The sequence below is a fragment of the Priapulus caudatus genome, unplaced genomic scaffold (genome assembly GCF_000485595.1).
Source record: "Priapulus caudatus unplaced genomic scaffold, Priapulus_caudatus-5.0.1 Scaffold711, whole genome shotgun sequence".
Lineage (NCBI taxonomy): Eukaryota > Metazoa > Priapulida > Priapulimorpha > Priapulimorphida > Priapulidae > Priapulus > Priapulus caudatus.
Window position 1 is genome coordinate 141008 of NW_014577772.1, and position 21038 is coordinate 162045.

At 49.6% G+C, this 21038-nt stretch overlaps 1 protein-coding gene across 1 annotated transcript in view; it reads left to right on the forward strand.

The window, feature by feature from the left end:
- LOC106812991 (receptor-type guanylate cyclase gcy-1-like) overlaps positions 1-14846 on the forward strand; it is a 23048-nt gene extending 8202 nt beyond the window's left edge. The window contains exons 3-7 of the mRNA XM_014817031.1: positions 1270-1521; positions 5475-5637; positions 6828-8752; positions 13618-13695; positions 14664-14846. Of these exons, the coding sequence (XP_014672517.1) occupies positions 1270-1521; positions 5475-5637; positions 6828-8752; positions 13618-13695; positions 14664-14762 (2517 nt within the window). The 3' untranslated portion in view covers positions 14763-14846. The remainder of the gene's footprint in view (positions 1-1269; positions 1522-5474; positions 5638-6827; positions 8753-13617; positions 13696-14663) is intronic.
- The last annotated feature ends 6192 nt before the right edge of the window (positions 14847-21038 follow it).

Below are 21038 nucleotides of genomic sequence, written 5' to 3' on the forward strand. Positions count from 1 at the left end.
TGAATGCAGTTTGGTTGAATGGCCCACGGCGAGGTTGAAAATCGTAGAAGTTAACCATTTATTTGGTCGATCCGGCATTGTGTTGTCTTTGCCACTTTCGACCACGGACTGCGAAGATTTTCACGAAGGAAATGCCGATAACATTCGAAGTCATTTTCTCTTGCTGACGGCTTCCCCTCGCTCTCTCTCTCTTTTACTTTCTCTATCTCTCTTTATTTTTCTCTCTCTCGCTCTCTCTCTCTTTCTCCCCCTCTCTCTCTGTTTTCACTTTCTCTTTTTTTCTGCTTGAATTCGGATTAGGTGGCAATCGCACGGCGGGCCGAGAGACGGGGATCTTGTAATTGAATTCAATCAGCATTGAGTTCATTCGTTTAGTCTCAGACATCTCACGCGCAAATGGAATGAGGCAGCGGACCGCACGCACGCGTTATCTGCTCGTCATGGCAGAAACGACTCACGCAACAAAGAAGAGAAGCTGCCTGAAACCCTATAGCAGGATCACTAGGGGGTGATAGCGATGAGGGGGAGGAGGGAAGAAGGGAGGAGGGAGAGGGCAGCAGAAATAACGACATCAAAGCAAGGACAGACATCATAGCTACTGCTAGGCTAGTTGCGTCTAACCTTGGCGTAATCATTCTGATTGGTTACTCCATTGATCATTACATCAGAATGATTACTCCAAGGTTAGACGCAACTAGCCTAGCAGTAGCTATGATGTCTGTCCTCGCTTTGCTGTCGGTATTTCTGCTGCCCTCTCCCTCCTAGATCTAACTAAGTAACACTAGACTGCCCGTAACCAACGCTAAGCGAATCTCGTACATCGAGCAGCAGCAGAAGATACACGACACGATCGATAATTGCTGATATGAGGAAGTGCACGCGCTCGAGATTGACCCACAGTTCTGCACCAGCCAAATTACTAAAAGCAAATAAACGTTTGTTGTCTGCTAAATGTAGAATGACCCTCACAGGCGCACGCGATAGAATACACGCATGCGTGCTCGCACGCGGGCGGGCGGACAACGCGTACGCGCGTGCGTGCCAGTGTCTATGCACCTACGCGCGTGCGTGCGTGCGTGCGTGCTTGTCTTACTGCATATGCATCTGCGCGTGTACACGTCTAACACCACCATCGCTTATGAACGTAGACACCACACGGTGAATCGGCCACCTAACATTTTCGTCGTTCTCTTCCGTCATTTATAATGAAATAACACAGTAGCGTTCCGGAAGCGGAAACGAGGGAGCTCACGCATTGTTCTGCTGCAGGTCGTCGTGCGCGCAGACGACTCAGGAACGACGGGAATCTTCACGCATGCGCTAAGCGCCTTCTCGCCACATTGGAACACGACCTTCGGAAAATTCAGCGAAGGTCAGAACAAAGATGACGTCTCACGCTGGAACGACAGCGTCATCAGCTACTACGGAACGAAGTCGCTAGGTGTCACTGGCATCGTCATGTCGATCGTCGGCACGATCACCTACGTCTCTCTCGCCGACGCGCTGGAAGCCAGCCAAGGGGTAGGACAGGGATGTGCGGGAACTGACAGGGATGTGCGGGAACTAACAGGGATGAGGGGTAGGCCAGGGATGTGCGGGAACTGACAGAAATGTGCGGGAACCGACAGGGATGAGGAGTAGGACAGGGATGTGCGGGAATTGACAGGGATGAGGGGTAGGACAGGGATATGGAGTAGGGCAGGGATGAGGGGTAGGACAGGGATGTTGGGAGAGAACAGGGATGAGGGAAACGACAGGGATGAGGGCTGGGGCAGGGATGAGGGGTAGGGCAGGGATGTGCGGGAACCGACAGGGATGAGGGGTAGAACAGAGATGTGCGGGAACCGACATGGATGTGGGGTAGGACAGGGATGCGGGGAACCGACAGGGATGAGGGGTAGGACAGGATGAAGAGAGGACGGTGATGTGCGGGATACGATCAGGGAGGAATTGGGTAGGGCAGGAATGAGGGGTAAGCGACAGGATGAGGGTTAGGCAAGGGATGAAGGGTGGGAAACGGGATGAGGGGTAGGACAGGAATGAGGGCGTGGGACAGGGGGGAAAAAAAATGTTGAGGGGGGGTAGAGGGAAGAAACAGGCGGATGTGGCGGGAAACGCGACGGGATGAGGGGGGTAGTGACAGGGATGAGGGAAACCAGAGCAGGATGAGGGGTAGGGACAGGGATAAGGGTAGGACAGGAATGAGGGAAAGCCGACGAGGGATGAGGGGTAGGGCAGATTTGATGCAGGGTCAGGACAGGCGCGAACTGAGGGGCTTATGACATGGGGATGGCGGGAATCGACAGTGGGATGAGGGGAATAGGACACAGATGAGGGGTGGGCAAGGATGTGGCGGAACCATACGAGGAGTGAGGGGGTATGATAGGGATGGTGCGGGAATGCGACCAGAGATCGAGGGGTAGGAACGGGATGTACGGGAAACCGAAAAGGACGAGTGTGTAAGGAAAGGGATGTGGGCGGAAAGTGAACTGGGATGTAGTGGTTAGGCACAAGGGGGAGGGGGTTAAGGATAAGGGAATGTGCGGAATCGACACAGGATGAGGGGTAGGACAGGGATAAGGGGAGGGCAGGGATTTAGGGGTGGACATGGATGTGCGGACGGCGGACAGGGATGAGGTTAGAACAGAGAGATGTGGCGGAATCGGCAATGGAATGCGTGGGGTAGGACGGAGGAGATGCGGGGAACGGGCGACAGGGGAGTAAATAGGGGTAGGACACAGGTGCGGGGAAGCCTAACAGAGAGGAGCGGGTAGGACAAGGGATGAAGAGTATGGACGGGGATGTGCGGCGAAACCGGACACGGGATAATGGGTAGGGGCAGGGATGAAGGAGCGTAGGAACAGGGATGAGGGTAAGGAACAGGGATGAGCGGGTGGGACAAGGAATGAGGGGTAGGACAGGGGATGAGGGGGTGGGACAGGGATGTGGTTAGGGGACAGGGATGTTGCGGAACCGACAGGGAATGAAGGAGATATACAAGGATAAGGCGGAAACCAACAAGGATGAGGGTAGGGCAAGGGCATAAGGGTAGGAAAGGGATGAGGGTAGGACATGGATGAGCGGTCAGGACATGATGTGCGGGAATCGACAGGGATGAGGGGTAGGAAACAAGAGATGAGGGGGTGGGGCAGGGATGTGGCGGGAAACGCAACAGGAATGAGGGGTAGGCCCCAACGCGGACGTGGGCGGCCCCCGAATCGACAGGGTATGAGGGTAGGACAGGGATGTAGCGGGAAACCGAAAAGAAGACGAGGTGAGGAAGGGATGTGCGGAAATCGACAGGTGATGAAGTGGGTAGACCATAGATAAAGGGTAAGGGCAGGGATGAGGTGTAAGGAGCATGGAGTGTGCGGGAATCGGACAGGGATGAGGGGTAGGACCAGGGATAAAAAGGGGGTAGGGCGGCAGGGATAAGGGGTAAGGACATTGGATGTATCGCGGAGATCGACAGGGATGAAGGGGTAGGAACAGGGGGGTGGCGGACAATCGGACAAGGAATGAGGGGTAGGACAGGGATAAGGGGTAGGTGGCAGGGATGAGGGGTAAGGCAACATCGGATGTGCGGGAATCGACAGGGATGAGAAGTAGGACAGGGATGTTGCGGGGAATCGACAGGGATGAGGGTGTAGGACACGGGATGTAGCGGGAACCGAAAGAGAGCGAGGGTAAGGACAGAGATGTGCGGGAAACCGAAGAGACGCGAGGGTAGGACTAGGAATGGCGAAAGATCGCGACAGGGATGTGGAGTAGAATAGGGCGCTGATGGGTGGGGCAGGGGACTTGCGGGAACGCAACGGGATGAGAGTAGGACAGGGATTGCGGAGACTCGACGGGGATGTGAGAGTAGAATAGGGTCTGGGGTGGGGGCGGGATGTGGCGGGAACCAACAGGGATGAGGGGTAATGGAACAGGGATGCGCGGGAACCGAAAGAGACGACGGGGTAGGACAGGGATGTGGCGGAAAGTTGACAGGGAATGAGGAGCGTAGGAGCAGGGATGTTGGGGGTAGGACCAGGAATGAGGGGTGGGGCATCGGGATAGGGGTAGGGCCGGATGTCGGGAACCGAAAGAGACAGTAAGGGGTAGGAGCAGCGGAATACAGGGGAACTGACAGGGTATGCGGAAAACCGACAGAGATGTGGATAGGACAGGATTGTGGAGTAGGACAGGGATGTGGAGTAGGACAGGGATGTGGAGTAGGACAGGGAGAATGAGGGGTAGGACAGGATGTGGAGTTAGGACAGGGGATGTGGAGGTAGGACAGCGGGGATGATGGAGTAGGACAGATTCGGAGTAGGACAGGGATGTGGAGTAGGACAGGGATGTGGAGTACGGACAGGGGATGTGGATGTATGAACAGAAGATGTGGAGTAGGACAGGGATGTGGAGTAGGAACAGGGCATGTGGAATAGGGGACAGGGATGTGGAGTAGGACAGGGATGTGGACGTAGGACAGGGATGGGTGGAGTAGGACAGGGATCGTGGAGTAGGACAAGATGTGGAGTAGGAGCAGGGATGTTGGAGTAGGACAGGGATGTGAGTAGGAGCAAGGGATTGGAGTAATGAACAGAGATGTGGAGTAAGGAGCAGGGAATGGTGGAGGTAGGACAGGGATGTGGAAGTAGGACAGGGATGTGGAGTAGGACAGGGATGGGGGGAGTAGGACAGGGATGTCGGAGTATGACAGAGATGTGGAGTAGGACAGGGAGATGATGAGGGGAGGAAGTAGGAGCAGGGATGAGGGTAGGACAGAGAGATGTGAGTAGGACAGGGATGTGGAGTAGACAAGGATGTTGGAGTAGGACAGGGATGTGGAGATAGGACAAGGGATGTGGAGGTAGGACAGGGATGAGTATGGACAGCAGATGTGGAGTAGGACAGGTTGTGGAGTAGGAGAGGGTATTGGAAGTAGGACAGGGATGAGGGGTAGGACAGGGATGTGGAGTAGGACAGGGATGTGGAGTAGGACAGGGATGTGGAGTAGGACAGGGATGTGGAGTAGGACAGGGATGTGGAGTAGGACAGGGATGCAGGGAACCGACAGGGATGTGGAGTATGACAGGGATGTGGAGTAGGACAGGGATGTGGAGTAAGACAGGGATGTGGAGTAGGACAGGGATGAGGGGACCCGACAGGGATGTGGGATAAAACAGTGATGCAGGGACTTACAGGGATGTGGGGTAGGAGAGCGATGCGGGGGATCAACAGTGATTAGTGGCTGCGACGAGGATCAAGGGGTATGAGGTGAGAGTAAATGACAGGGGTGAGGGAGGCAACATGAGTGAGGGGTGTGGCAGGACAGAGGGGGTCGACAGGGATGAAAGATCGTAGTGCAGGAGAATCCGGCATGAGCGATAGGCTAGCAAGTGACGCTATATAAAAGGCTACGTTAATGTTGATGTCACATCACTATGACGACGCCTGCATACCTACTGTATTTCTGTATTCACCAGGCTCAGCTGCCGATGGCGGCTATCGCCTCGAGGCAGTTTAACTTCGTATTTCCGACGCTCGAGTCCGTACAGCTGGCGGCTGAGTACTACTCCGACAGCTTCGACAAACATTTCACCACCGACCTTGTCGACCCAGGCACCGCTGACGCGTACCCGATCTCCGGTAGGTAGCGCTGTAGGCGCTCGGCAGTCTGCCAAATGATGATCAGTGGGTCGTGTGATTTGCAGTCGGTAGGTGGCGCTGTAGGCGCTTGGCAGTCTGCCAAATAATGATCGGTGGGTCGTGTGATTTGTAGTAGGTAGAGATTAAATGACGTCATTCCGTACGTGTAAGAGAGGTCCGTCACCTGTAATCAACTATTTTATAGTGTGTAATGGAAAATTTAAAGTTATATATAAAGTTGTTCAGCCGAATTAGTCCGTACTCGCATAACTAGAGAACTCCGTAGCCTAGAGGAAAACTAAAGATATTTTCAGGATCAGCACGTCTGGGAGGTGGTTCTGGCTGAAACCAAAATTTAATAAAGTAAAAAAGTTAAAAATGCATAAAAATTCTATTCATCAACAGATGGCGGTGCGTACAGATTAACATCACGTACGTGTGAATCTATGAGGTATACTCTTAACGGCGCAGTGGCCTAGTCGCTAGAACATCCGTCTCCTACACCGGGATTCCGGGTTCGAGTCCTAGCTGGGAACGTATTTTCCCCTTTTTTCTTTTTTTCCCTTTACCTACCTCTTTAGTATGTATTATTTTGAATTTTTGAATTTTTACTTTAAATTTTTTATATTTAATGTCTTTTATCTTTTGATTTCTTATTATTTTTTACTATTTGGGATGGGATGGGATGGCATTACATGGGATGGCATGCGATGGGATGGGATGGGATGGGATAGGATGACATGGGATGGCATGGGATGGGATGGGATGGGATGGGATGGGATGGGATGGAATGGGATGCGGTGCGATGGGATGGGATGGGATGGGATGGGATGAGATGGGATGGGATGGCATGGCATGGCATGGCATGGCATGGCATGGCATGTCATGGGATGGCATGGGATGGCATGAGATGCGATGAGATGGGATGGGATGAGATGGGATGAGATATGGAATGGGATGGGATGGGATGGGATGCGGTGCGATGGATTGGGATGGCATGGAATGGGATAGATAGTTGGATTTTTTGGGGTATTTTCTTTTCAACCAAGCGGTCACCAACTGAGTAACGCCACTGATTTTCCCGGGCAACGCCGGGTATCCCGCTAGTATATATATATATATTAGGAGTTAATGAAGACAAATTTGTCTTTACTAACTCCTGATATATATATATATATATATTCTTCTAGGTTACACCTACTTTATCATCAGAATGGATACGGACACCAAGTGCGACGCGTGCAAGGAACTTATCCGCTACATAGACTGGTTCATGAACGACGAGTCGGCGCGCACTCTGGCGAGCGACCTCGGCCTGACCCCGCTCGGCGAGCGCGTGCGCAGTGCGGTGCACGATCACGTGTTGTCTCGCGTCAGCTGCGGCGGGGCTGTCATGTGGGAGCTGGTGCAGGCCGACCGACACTGGGAGGTCGTGCAGCAGCAGAAGTGGCGCGTGCCTGTGTTCGTGCTGGTGCCGCTGATCGCCGCCACCGTCATCGCGATGGCCGTCTACCTGGGCCACGTCTACGTGCGCACCAACCGCGCGCTGATGCGCAGCGAGTGGCGAATCCCGCCCGAAGACATCCAGCCCATCAACACCTTCGTCTCGCTCATCTCACAGAGAGTCCTTGGCGACGGCACCCCGGTGAGCAGCAGCGGCAGCTTGCGGCAGCCAGAGCGGGCAACGCCGTTCGTCGTCGCGCTCTACCGCGACGAGCGCGTCTTCCTGCGTCCGACCAGCGTCAAGCTGGCTGCGTCGCTCAGCAAAGAAGCGCGTCGCACGTTGATCTGGTTCAAGGACGGCGTGACGCACGTAAACGTGATGCGCTTTTACGGGGCGACGGTGCAAGCCGACGAGTACAGGCTCGTGTCGGAGTGCTGCGCGAAGGGCGCGCTCGCCGACGTGCTGCGCTCTCAGCGCTACAACCTCGACGCGCCGTTCCTCTTCTCGCTGGCTGCCGACGTCGCTGCGGGCATGGCGTACTTACACGGCATCGGCATCGTGCATGGCATGCTGCGACCGCAGGTCTGCTTCATCGACATCCGCTGGAACGTGAAGGTCGCCGACTGGGAGTACGCGCGCTGGAACGCGGCACTGCGGCGCGGAGCGCGACGTCGCGACGCCGTCTACCCGCAGCAGAACGACGATGAGGCGCGCAGCCAGCTGACGAGTGAGCGCCACCTGCTCTACCACTCACCCGAGCGGCTGGTGGCGGCGCAGCGGGGCAGCCTGCACGCCCTCGCCAAGCCCGACGACGTCTACAGCTACGGCATCCTCGCCTACGAAATCTTCATGCGTGGCGACGCCTACGATGACGTCGGCAGCACGATGTCGCTGCAGGACATTGTCGCCGCCGTCGGCGCGCGCTACCTGCGGCCGGCGTACGCGAAGCACATTCCACGTAACGTATTCTACGTCGTCGAGTCGTGCTGGCACGACCAGGCGAGCACTCGGCCGACGTTCTCACACATCGGCAAGCGACTGAAGGCGTGCAACCCGACGAAGAAGAGCCTGCTCGACAATATGATGCTGGCGCTCGAAGAGTACACGCTGCAGCTGGAGGAGAAAGTCGCTGAGCGCACCGCCGAGCTCGCACAAGTCACGAGCAACATGGAGAAGCTGCTCGGAAGCATGCTGCCGCCAGAGATCGCTGCGAAGCTGTCCAGCGGCCGCCAGGTGGAGCCGGAGTACTTCGAAGACGTCAGCGTCTTCTTCTCGGACATCGTCGGTTTTACGTCGCTGTCGGCGGCGTCGTCACCTCTACAGGTCGTCAACCTGCTCAATCACGTCTACACTCACTTCGATTCGATTATTGAGAACCATGACGTCTATAAGGTGGAGACGATCGGAGACGCCTACATGGTCATCTCGGGTCTGCCGCGACGCACGCGCCACCACGCGGCGCACATCGCCAACATGGCGCTCGAGTTCGTCGCGCGGCGCGTCTGCGTGCCGCACGTACCGGAACAAGACGTCGTGCTGCGCTGCGGCGTCGCCAGCGGCTCGGTGATGGCCGGTGTTGTCGGCTTGAAGATGCCACGCTACTGTCTGTTCGGCGACACGGTAAACACGGCGTCGCGCATGGAGTCGACGTCGCTACCGTCCCGTATACAGGTACGTCGCTACCGTGCGTCCCCCATACACGTACGTCACTACCGCCCCACATACACGTACGTCACTACCGTCCCACATACACGTACGTCGCTACCGTCCCACATACACGTACGTCGCTACCGTCCCACATACACGTACGTTGCTACCGTCCCACATACACGTACGTCACTACCGCCTCACATACACGTACGTCACTACCGTCCTACATACACGTACGTTGCTACCGTTACAACCAGTACGTCATACCGCCTCAACACTACACGTACGCCGCTACCCTCCACATACACGTTGTACGGCCACCTTACCGTTCCCACATACACGTACGTTGCTACACGTTCCCACATACACGTACGTCGCTACCGTCCCACATAACACGTACGTCGCTACCGTCCACCTTACACGTACGTCACGCTTACCGTCCACATTACACGTACGTCGCTACCGTCCGTCCACATACACGTACGTCGCTACCGCACCCACTTACACGTACGTCACTTACCGTCCACATACACGTTACGTCGCTACCGTCCCACATACAAACGTTTACCGTCGCTTTCTACGTTCCACATACACGTACCGTCACTACCGTTCCCACATACAGTACGTCACTACCGTCCCACAATACACGTACGGCCCGCTACGTCCCACATACACGTACGTCACTTACCGTTCCCACATACACGTACGTCGCTACCCCGTCCCACATACACGTACGTTCGCTACCGTCCCACATACAGCGTACGTCGCTACGTCCACATACACCGTAACGTCGCTACCGTCGTCCCACATACACGCTACGTTCACTACCGGTCCCACATAACGTACGTTCGCTACCGTCCAACATTACACGGTTACGTCTCTTACCGTCCGTTCCACATACACCGTACGTCGCTACCGTCCAGTCCACATACACGTTCACGACGGCTACCGTCCCACAATCTACACGTACGTTCTCTACCGTCCCGTTCCACATACACGTTACGTTCGCTTACCGTTCCATCCTACATAACCATGTACGCCTACGTCCCACATACACGTTCGTCGCTACCCGTTCCGTCCCACATACACGTACGGTTGCTACCGCTCCATCCTACATTACATATACGTCGCTACCGTCAACACTACACGTCGTCGCTACCGTCCCACATACACGTACCGTCGCTACCCGTAACACATACACGTACGGCGCTACGCCGCCTCACATACACGTACGCCGCTACCCTCCCACTCACACGTTACGTGGTTACCGTCCACATTACACGTAACGTCGCTTACCGTTGCGTCCACATACACAGTACGGCGTCCGTTCCCACATACACGTACGTCGCTTACCGTCCCAATACACGTACGACGCTACCGATCCCACATACACGTAACGTCCGCTACCTCCCACTCTAACTATACACGTCACTACTGTCCCACATACACGTAATCACTACGTCCCACATACACGTACGTCGCTACGTCCCACATATACGTTACGTCGCTACCCGTACCACATACACGTACGGCGCTACCGCCTCACCACTACCACGTTACGCCGCTACCCTTCCACATACACGTACGTGGCTACCGTTCAAACCATACACGTACGTCGTCCTGCGGTTCCCAACATACACGTTACGTCGCTACGTCCACATACACGTTACGTCCACTACCGTCCCACGATACCCGTTACGTCGCTTACCGTCCCAATACACGTACCGTCGCTACCGGTGCGTCCCACATACAGTACGTCTCACTTACCGTCCCACATACACGTACGCCACTACCGTCCACATACACGTTACGTCGCTACCGTCCGTTCCAATACACGTTACGTCGCACCGTCCCACATACAGTACGTCTCTACCGTCCAGTTTCCGCAACATTACACGTTACGTCAGCTACCCGTCGCGGTCCCACATACACGTACGTCACATACCGTCCGCACATTACACGTCACGTCACTGTTCACCGTCCCACATACACGTACGTCGCTTTACCGTCCGTTCACATACACGTATCGGTCGCTACCGTCCCACATACACGTTACGTCGCTACCGTCCCACAATCACATTACGTTGCTTACCGTCCCACATACACGTTAGGTCGCTACCGGTCCCAACATTTACACGTACGTCGTTACCGTCCCACATACACGTACGTCGCTACCGTTCCGTCCCACCCATACCACGTACGTCGCTAACCGTCCCACATTACACGTACGTCGCTACCGTTCCACATTTTACACGTACGTTGCTACCGTCCCACATACACGTTACCGTCGCTACCGTCTCCCATTACACGTTACTGTGCTACCGTCCCACAATACACGTTACGTCGCTACCGTCCCACATACAGTTACGTCGCTATCCGTCCACATACACGTAGTCGCTTACCGTCCGCTTCCCACATACATCGTACGTCACTACCGTCCACATACACGTACGTCCGCTAGCCGTCCCACATACACGTACGTCGCTACCGCTCCCCACATACACGTACAGCGTTGCTACCCGTCCGTTCACATACACGTACGTGGCTGACGTCCCACATACACGGTACGTTTCGCTACCGTTCCCAACATACACGTACGTCTCTACCGTCCGTTCCACATACACGTACGTCGCTACCGTCCGTCCCACATACACGTACGTCACTACTTCTTCACCATACACGTACGTCGCTACCGTCCCACATACACGTACGTCGCTACCGTCCGTCCCACATACACGTACGACGCTACCGTCCCACATACACGTACGTCGCTACCGTCCCACATACACGTACGTCGCTTACGTCCCACATTACACAGTTACGTCTCTACCGTCCCGATTCCACATTACACGTACGTCGCTACCGTCCGTTCCACATTACCACGTACGTCACTACCGTCCCACATTTAACGTTACGTCGCTACCGTTTCCCAATACACGTAACGTCGCTACCGTCCCCACATACACGTACGTCGCTACCTCCCACATACACAGTCGTCGCTACCGGTCCGTCCCCATCATACTGACGTACGTCGGCTACGCCGTCCCACATACACGTACGTTGCTACCGTCCCACATATCACGTACGTTTGCTACTCGTCCCAATACACGTTACGTCGCTACCGTTCCACATACACGTACGCGTCTCTTACCGGTCCGTTCCACATACAGTACGTCGCTTTTACCGGTCCGTCCCACATACACAGTACGTCACTTACCGCCCCACAATAACACGTACGTCGCTACCGTCCCACATACACGTTACGTTCGCTACCGCCGTCCCACATTACACGTACGGACGTACGTCCCACATACACGTACGTCGGCTACCGTCAATACACACGTAGCGTCACTTACCGTCCCACATACACGTACGTCGCTACCGTCCCACATACACGTACGTCTCTACCGTCCGTTCCACATACACGTACGTCGCTACCGTCCGTCCCACATACACGTACGACGCTTCTATCGTCCCACTGACACGTACGTCACTTACCCGTCCCACATACACGTAACGTCACTACCGTCCCACATTACACGTACGTCGCTACCGTCCCACATTACACGTACGTCGGCTACCGTCCTCCCACATTACACGTTACGTCGGCTACCGTCCCACATCGCGATACCGACGCTCCGTCCCACATACACGTACGTCGCTACCGTCCCACATACACGTACGTGGCTACCGTCCTACATACACGTAGCAGGAATGTTGTAGTAGTATATGGTATTTGTCAAAAAACAGGGTAGCTACAAAACTAAATATCATAGAGGAGTATGACTCACTCGATCGAAACACAAGAAATTCAACATTTCCATGCCAAATTTACCCATAATTTTATCGCGCAAAACCCAACAACCCTGACGTCAGAAATAGCACTGCACACCTAAATTTGTGTATCGATATCTCTTCTAATTATGTAGCTCCGAACGTGGCATGGAAATGTTGATTTTTTATGTGTTGAGCTAGTCATTTCTCCTCTATTGTTATTCACTCCTGTTATTTAAGTATGATGTGTGATCATAATAAAATGACCGTGTTTATACCTGCCCGTGTGCAGCTGCATGTTACTGAGATTCCGCTACTAAATCAGCATCGCCGCTGGATTAATGATACAATCACGAGTCATATAGCATGACGAGAAACCCGATGGGCTTGCGTTCGTTTGCATTAAATGATAGATTTATTGTAGGGAGGGCGTCTCGAGTTACGCATGCTCGCGTAGCAGGCGGGGGCTAGCTCTATACACGTGCTGTGCTTGAACCTGAGCAACTCTCACGGCTGTCGGGGAAACTACAGTTAATATACCGGCACCCTTCCCCCACACAGACGCACACGCACGCACGCACGCACGCACAAACGCGCGCACGCACGCGCGCACGCACGCACGCGCGCACGAACAAGTATCGCGCTCGCACAAACACATACATACGCGCTTCCCCTCCACCCACACACATGCAGCTGCTCTGAAGAGTATGAGCATACACTGGGAACGTACGCACTAGCACCGCCCCCACACCCAGATGAAAAGTCAACAAGTTCTCGATAAAATCCGCTGCTGCTGCTTGCCACCGCCTTAAGATGATGGGCGAACCGAGCGTCGTGCCAGCTAAATTAGTTGCGCGTTAATTACAGTGATTACGGTAGCGCATGAATCATGGCGGGAGCTAGGCGGCTAGCACCCACTATGACTAACCTAACAACAAGGAAGCCAAACTATTCTGTAGCTATAGCTATAGAGGCAATCAACAAACTAACCCTGTTTGTCTCTTGTCGTAGGCGCTGCGTCTGTCAACGCGTCCTCGCGCCCGCACGTGTGTTCTCGTGTTTCGTGTTTTCGTGTTTTCCTCACGCCTACAGAGTGTGTTTTGTCTGCGCAGATAACGGCTGCTACGCATGCGCATTTGACGCTGAGAGGCGGATACGTGACGTCACCGAGGGGAGAGGTCGAGATTAAGGTGGGCGGCGACATAGCGTGGTCTGCACGCCAATAAGTGGATCGTGTGCCGGTGTCATGTTAGTGTGTCCCAGACGCTGTGTCCCTGTAGGGTTAATATTAAAATTCTTGCTCATTAGAGCGTTATAGTCTCCCTATCTCTCTCTCTCTCTTTCTCTCTCTCTCTCTATCCCTCTCTCTCTCTCTCTCTCTCTCTCTCTCTCTCTCTCTCTCTTTCTCTCGCTCTCTTTCTCTCTCTCTCTCTCGCTCTCTCGCTATCTCTTTCTCTTTCGCTCTCTCTGTGTGTCTCCCTCCCTCTCTTTCTCTCTCTCTCTCTCTCTCTCTCTCTCTCTCTCTCTCTCTCCCTATCTTTTTCTCTCTCCCTCTCTCTCTTTCCTCTCTCTCTCTCCCGTTCTCTTCTTTTCTCTCTCTCTCTCTCTCTCTCTTCTCTCTCTTATCTGTCTATCTCTTTCTATCTCTCTCTTTTCTCTCCTTTTCTATCATATTATCTATCATATCGTATCTACATCTATCTATCTATCTATCTATCTATCTATCTATCTATCTATCTATCTATCTATCTCTCCCTCCTCTCTCTCTCTCTCTCTTCTATTTCGGCCTCTCTCCCTCTCTCTCTTTCTCGTGTCTTCCTCTCTCGCTCGCTCTTTCTCTCCCTCACTCTCTCTGTCTCTCTCTCTGTGTGTGTCTGTCTCTGTTACTTTCTCACACACTTTCACTCACTCTCTGTTTATTGTTAAGACCGTCAGGTTAGACCAGTTTATACGTTTTTTTACGCTTGCACGTCAAACTGTCTAGACCTTGCTGCACTTTGGTGCCAATCCTTGTCTTTTCCACTGTCCTATCTCTACACAGATCGGGTAAAGCTGCCAGCAAATCGCGCCAGGTAAATGGATCAATTGTCTGTAATCGTGCTGGATAGCCAGGCTGTCAAATATTTAGATAATTGAAGTAATATTTTGCGTTTGATAGGGTAAGGGAACGATGAAGACATACTGGCTGGAGGGAAAGCTTTCGGATGGTGGCGTACGGGAACTCTCGTTGGAATCCATAGCGGAGAAATCTATATGATGCAGACAGCGCCCTCTGTTATGAGGAAAGTGCCGTTCGACCAAGTGACGTCGATATTTTTATAATTAAGTTGCGCGTGTGTGTGCGCGTNCTTGTGTAGGGGTGGCCGCGTGGACAGGATACGCTCTAGTTACCAAACCTGACGTCGTGTAAGCATTCTTCTACGGCCGTGAATCTAGCAAACAGAAGCGCGCGCACGCACACGTACGCACGCACACGTACGCACGAGCACACGCACGTACGCACGCATACACTCACACACAGTCACGCGCGTGCTCGCTCGTGTGTATGCCACTGTCTTTCTCATTAGATTTCCGCTCATTATTTGCGCATTATACACGGCTATCTTCACACAGCTTTGTTGTTCGCAGCGATTAGGGTTTCGCCCATGACTAGTGGCTTCAATGATGCGTAGTGTTCTACGTACGAATCGATCTGATGTACAGGCCGAGCGTGACGTAGACTTGTGGCGTAGACTCGTGACGTAAACATGTGACGTTGACGTGTGACGTGAACGTGTGACGTTGACATGTGACGTTGACGTGTGACGTGGACGTGTGACGTTGACATGTGACGTTGACGTGTGACGTTGACGTGTGACGTAAACGTGTGACGTTGACGTGTGACGTGAACGCGTGAGGTAGAACTGTAAAGTTTATAAAAAAAACATGATTGTGTTTGAATTGCGGTGTCGCGTGACATACGCTATGCAGTGAGTACACTATCGCATACAGTGTTCTGCTGTCATTACTGCAGCAATCAGACCTTCGCTTCCACTGATATCCCCTTCATGCAATGGTTCTCCTCTAGCCCCGTAATTCACTACAGCCTTCCTTTTCTCGCAAAAGCCCAGCACAGTGACGCCAATAACGGTAATCAATCATCGTTGCGTACACGTACTCCATGACTAATTTACATACTGGCGCGAATCACTAATCTCGTATTTTCCCGCGAGTCACTGGATGCTATCGCCTAGCTCCCACACGTACCCGCATCCCCGCGTGCATAAATATATCCTATAATCCTATTCGCGAAGCATAAATACACACCGCGCTGCGTTTGATTAACACGAGAAATTAGCAACACCTACCTGCACGCTGCATGTACACGTACAAATTTTGATGTTTGAATATAAATGAATAAAATCATAAAACCAAGCTTTATATTGTTAAACTTAATTTGATTTCTAACCTTTGTTGTTTTCTAAGCTTAAGAGCAACATTTGTTATAAACAAAGAGAGAACGCACCTAATACAAGGCGGCGCTACTATACAGCAAGTGACACAAAAATCTACGAAGTCTTGATATTATTTGTCTAGGATAAGATTTATGGATTTTCCGACCGGGAGGGGGCGCATCTATTCAATATCTACCCACCGTGAGCGATCATATTGAAACGCGATCAGCCAATCAAAGCCGGCTGCCCGGCCTCTCATTCTGAAAGAAAACACCAGCGAAAAAATGTCTGTCAGGTTTATTATTGTTCGGTACAATTCTATTACTGCACAATACAGCCAATTATAGCGCATTGACGAGGAGAAAAAAATTTAATATTCGGAAAAACATTTTTCCCCGCGGAAAATGAATTCAGTCAGGCCGCCGGAGCAGAGAATCGTCGATGGATTCATGAGATGTCCTCTAAGCAGATGATAACGCGCAACATCAGTAGTGTCGCAGATGCGCAGGAAGAACGCATCGCGGAGCGATGTTTTCGCCGCGAGATGGCGTTCATCGCGCGTCATCGGAGCACGTATATCATAATTATATCTAGCATATAATTATGGTATACGTGCTCTGGCGTCACCAAGCGCGGAATCACATCGACGTGACGAGTGTGACGAGTGTAGTGTTTCCAGTCTATGTTTAGCTTATTGCCTCATTCTCAAGCCTTGGTTGAGGCTATGCAAGATAGGCCTACTCCAGATGGGAGACGCCTGACACTAAGCAATTTACACGTACTAGAGTAATGCACCTAACTAAGGTCGGTTAAGGTCGAAACCAAGGTCTAGTACTTCTGGCACGACGCCAACGATTTGTAGACTCGCATGCTATCCAACCACCGGCACGTTTTCCCCGTCAACGTTAAGACTCCAGGAAAATAGATCCAATTCGCAGAAAACTCCCCCCACACGTACCCTACGTTGTGGGCGTGGCCTCATCGGCCGATCAGCCAATCAGGAGCGGATGCGTGCGCTCGTGGTGATTTGACGGACGTCGCGTGCGCGCGCGCGTGCGTCTGTCAGGGCCGACGTCCGTGTTTGTCCCTGCACGTCTCTCACGTTCACCCTTCGCCTACGCGCCGACGCAATAGAACGCACCACGCAGACGAGAGAAGAGACTGCTCCGTCGTGGGCAGTGACGTCACGAACTGCGATTCGCCGCCAGGTGGTTCCGTGTGTCTGAGAGAAGGAGCGAGCGACATATCGCAGGCGAAGCGTCAGGCAGATCGATCTCTGATATCCATCCGTCGTTTTATTTCTCACGTTTCAGGTAAGTGTGCAGGCGTTACCGTGAATATAGGCTTCGTTTTGCCGGAAAATAAATATCCGTAACAATGCTTAGAGTTTAGTAGCGGCAAACGAGAAGGAGGCTGCTGGTGCCGCAACTGCGCGCGCAAATTTTCCTCGTCGGCTTGCCTGTCGCAGCCGACGTTTTTTCGCTATACAATCATCGATTATTATATTCTAAATTATAAGATCGTTATATTAATCGAAATGTTAATATTAAAATGTGTATATAATATCAAGAGCTAATATAATACCTAGGATTTATATAACAATACCTTGGTATTATTAGCTCTTGATAATATACATATTATATGCACATAATATTATATACACATAATAAATATATAATATGTGTACGGCGATATACTATTGAGCGATTCCGTGGGTTCTCCCCTAAGCTAATATTGTGATATTATTGTGGTAACATCTCTCATGATGTGAAGGTGATATCACACATATATGATAGATTTCAACACCGTCGAAGCGGATTGACGTGACTTCTACCAGCAATCTCTCGCTTGAAGCCGTGAAAACAAATTTCATCTAAAAACGCCTCAAGCACAGGCAAAACACGAAGATTGGGTTCACATCACGTTATATATATACACGATGAACCTATTATATTATAACACTAATACTATACGTTATACAGCAGTACAATAGTGGCGCAGGCGCACAACATCGGCGCTAAATTCTATGAGCGGAAGTGATCGGGATCCTCGCATAGGAAGAGCAGACGATATTTTTTTCACCGGAAGCTGTCTCTCTGTCACGTGCCACGCGCGCATCCGATTGTTAAATTTAGTTCTTAGAACATAGATATGAATTGTGTGTTCTACCAAATGAATATAAATAGATGTATGTATTTAACAGTAATTAGATGCGTGAGTAAAAGCAAGAATCCCAACTAAGTTCATAACGAGGGAGTGTACGTACAAGTGTGTGATACTTACTATTAACATTAACTTGGGGGTGAGTGCAAAACTACAAACACAAACGACGGTTTGTTATAGTATTAGTATTAGTTTATAGTTTTATGACAGTGTCAGATGTCACAGGCACAGAACTAGTACATGACAGAAATAGTATAGTGCATGACAAAAATAGTATAGTACATGACAGAAATAGTATAGTACATGACAGAAATAGTATAGTACATGACAGAAATAGTACAGTACTGTACATGACAGAAATAGTATAGCACATGACAGAAATAGTATAGTACATGACAGAAATAGTATCGTACATGACAGAAATAGTATAGTACATGACAGAAATAGTAGTTTAGTACATGACAGAAATCAGTTATAGCTACATGACAGAAATAGTATAGTAGCATGACAGAAATAGTATAGTACATGACAAAAATAGTATAGGTACATGACAAAATAGTTATAGTACATGACAGAAATAGTATAGTACATGACAGAAATAGTATAGTACATGACAGAAATAGTACAGTACTGTACATTCCACAGAAAATAGTATAGCACCATGACAGAAATAGCTATAGCTACATGACAGAAATAGTATAGTACAGGTGACGAAATAGTATAGTTACATGGACAAAATAGTATAGTACATCGACAGAAAAGTATTGTACATGACAGAAATAGTATATGTACATGACAGAATCAGTATAGTATCATGACAGAAATAGTATAGTACATGACAGAAATAGTAAAAGGTATATGACAGAAAATAGATAGTACATGACCAGAAATAGTATAGTTACAGGACAGAAATAGTATAGTACATGACAGAAATAGTATAGTACATTGACAGAAATAGTATAGTACACGACAGAAATAGTTATAGTTACACGGACAAGAAATAGTTATAGTCATGACAGATAGTTATAGTACATGACAGAAATAGTATCGTACATGACAGAAATAGTATTAGTTACATGCGACAAAATAGTTAGTACATGACAGAAATAGTATAGTACATTGACAGGAAATAGTATAGTACATGACAGAAATAGTATAGTACATGACAGAAATAGTATAGTTTACATGCACAGAAATAGCTTAAAGTATATGACAGAAATAGTATAGTACATGACAGGAAATAGTATAGTAATGCACAGAAATGTATAGTACATGACAGAAATAGGATAGTAACATGACAGAAATAGTATATAACACATGACAGAAATAGTATAGTAACATGACAAAAATAGTTAGTACATGACAGAAACTAGTACTAGTACATGGAGCAGAAATAGTATAGTACATGACGAAATAGTATAGTACATGACAGAAATAGTATAGACATGACAGAAATCTAGTATAGTACATGACAGAAATAGCTATAGATACAATGACAGAAATAGCTAATGTACAGTGACAGAAATAGTATAGTACTGACAGAAATAGTATAGTACATGAACAGAAAAGGAGTATAGTACATGCAGAAATTAGGTAAGTACATTGACAGAATAAGTATAGTACATGAACAGAATAGGTATAGTACAGGACAGAAATAGTATAGTACATGAGAGAAATAGTAATAGTACATGACAGAAATAGTATAGCCACATGACAAAAAATGAGTATAGTACATGACAGAAATAGCTATAGCCCACATGGGAAAGCAACATAGTATAGTACATGAGGGGGGGGGGGGGGGGGGGGGGGGGGGGGGGGGGGGGGGGGGCGGGGGGGGGGGGGGGGGGGGCGGGGGGGGGGTCAGGGAAATAGTATAGTTATATGAAAAAATAGTATAGTACATGACACAAATAGTATAGTACATGTTTGACACAAATAGTAAAGTACTGTCACAGAATAGTTATAGTACATGAACAGAAATAGATATAGTACAATGACAGAATAGTATAGTACATGACAAGAAATAGTACTAGCATCATGACAGCAAATAGTGATAGTACATGACAAAAATAGTATAGTACATGACAGAAATAGTATATTACATCACAGAAATAGTATTAGTACATGACAGAAATAGTTATAGTTACTGACAGAAATAGTATAGTACATGACAGAAATAGTATAGTACATGACCAAAATTAGTATAGTACATGACAAAATAGTAATAGTACATGACAGAAATAAGCTATAGTACATGACAGAAATAGTATAGTACCATGACAGAAATAGTACAGTACATGACAGAAAATAGTACAGTACATGACAGAATAGTATAGTACACGAACGAAATAGTATAGTACATAGACAGAAATAGTATAGTTATACTGTACAGACAGAAATAGTATAGTACATGACAGAAAATAGTATAGCTACATGAACAGAAATAGTATAGCTACATGACAGAAATAGTATAGTACATGACAGAAATAGATAGTACATGACAGAATATAGTACATGACAGAAATAGTATAGTACATGACAGAAATAGTATAGTACATGAGAGAAATAGTATAGTACATGACAGAAATAGTATAGTACATGAGAGAAATAGTATAGTACATGACAGAAATAGTATAGCACATGACAAAAATAGTATAGTACATGACAGAAATAGTATAGTACATGAAAGAAATAGTATAGTACATGACAGAAATAGTATAGTATATGAAGAAATAGTATAGTACATGACACAAATAGTATAGTACATGACACAAATAGTAAAGTACATGACAGAAATAGTATAGTACATGACAGAAATAGTATAGTACATGACAGAAATAGTATAGTACATGACAGAAATAGTATAGTACATGACAGAAATAGTATAGTACATGACAAAAATAGTATAGTACATGACAGAAATAGTATAGTACATG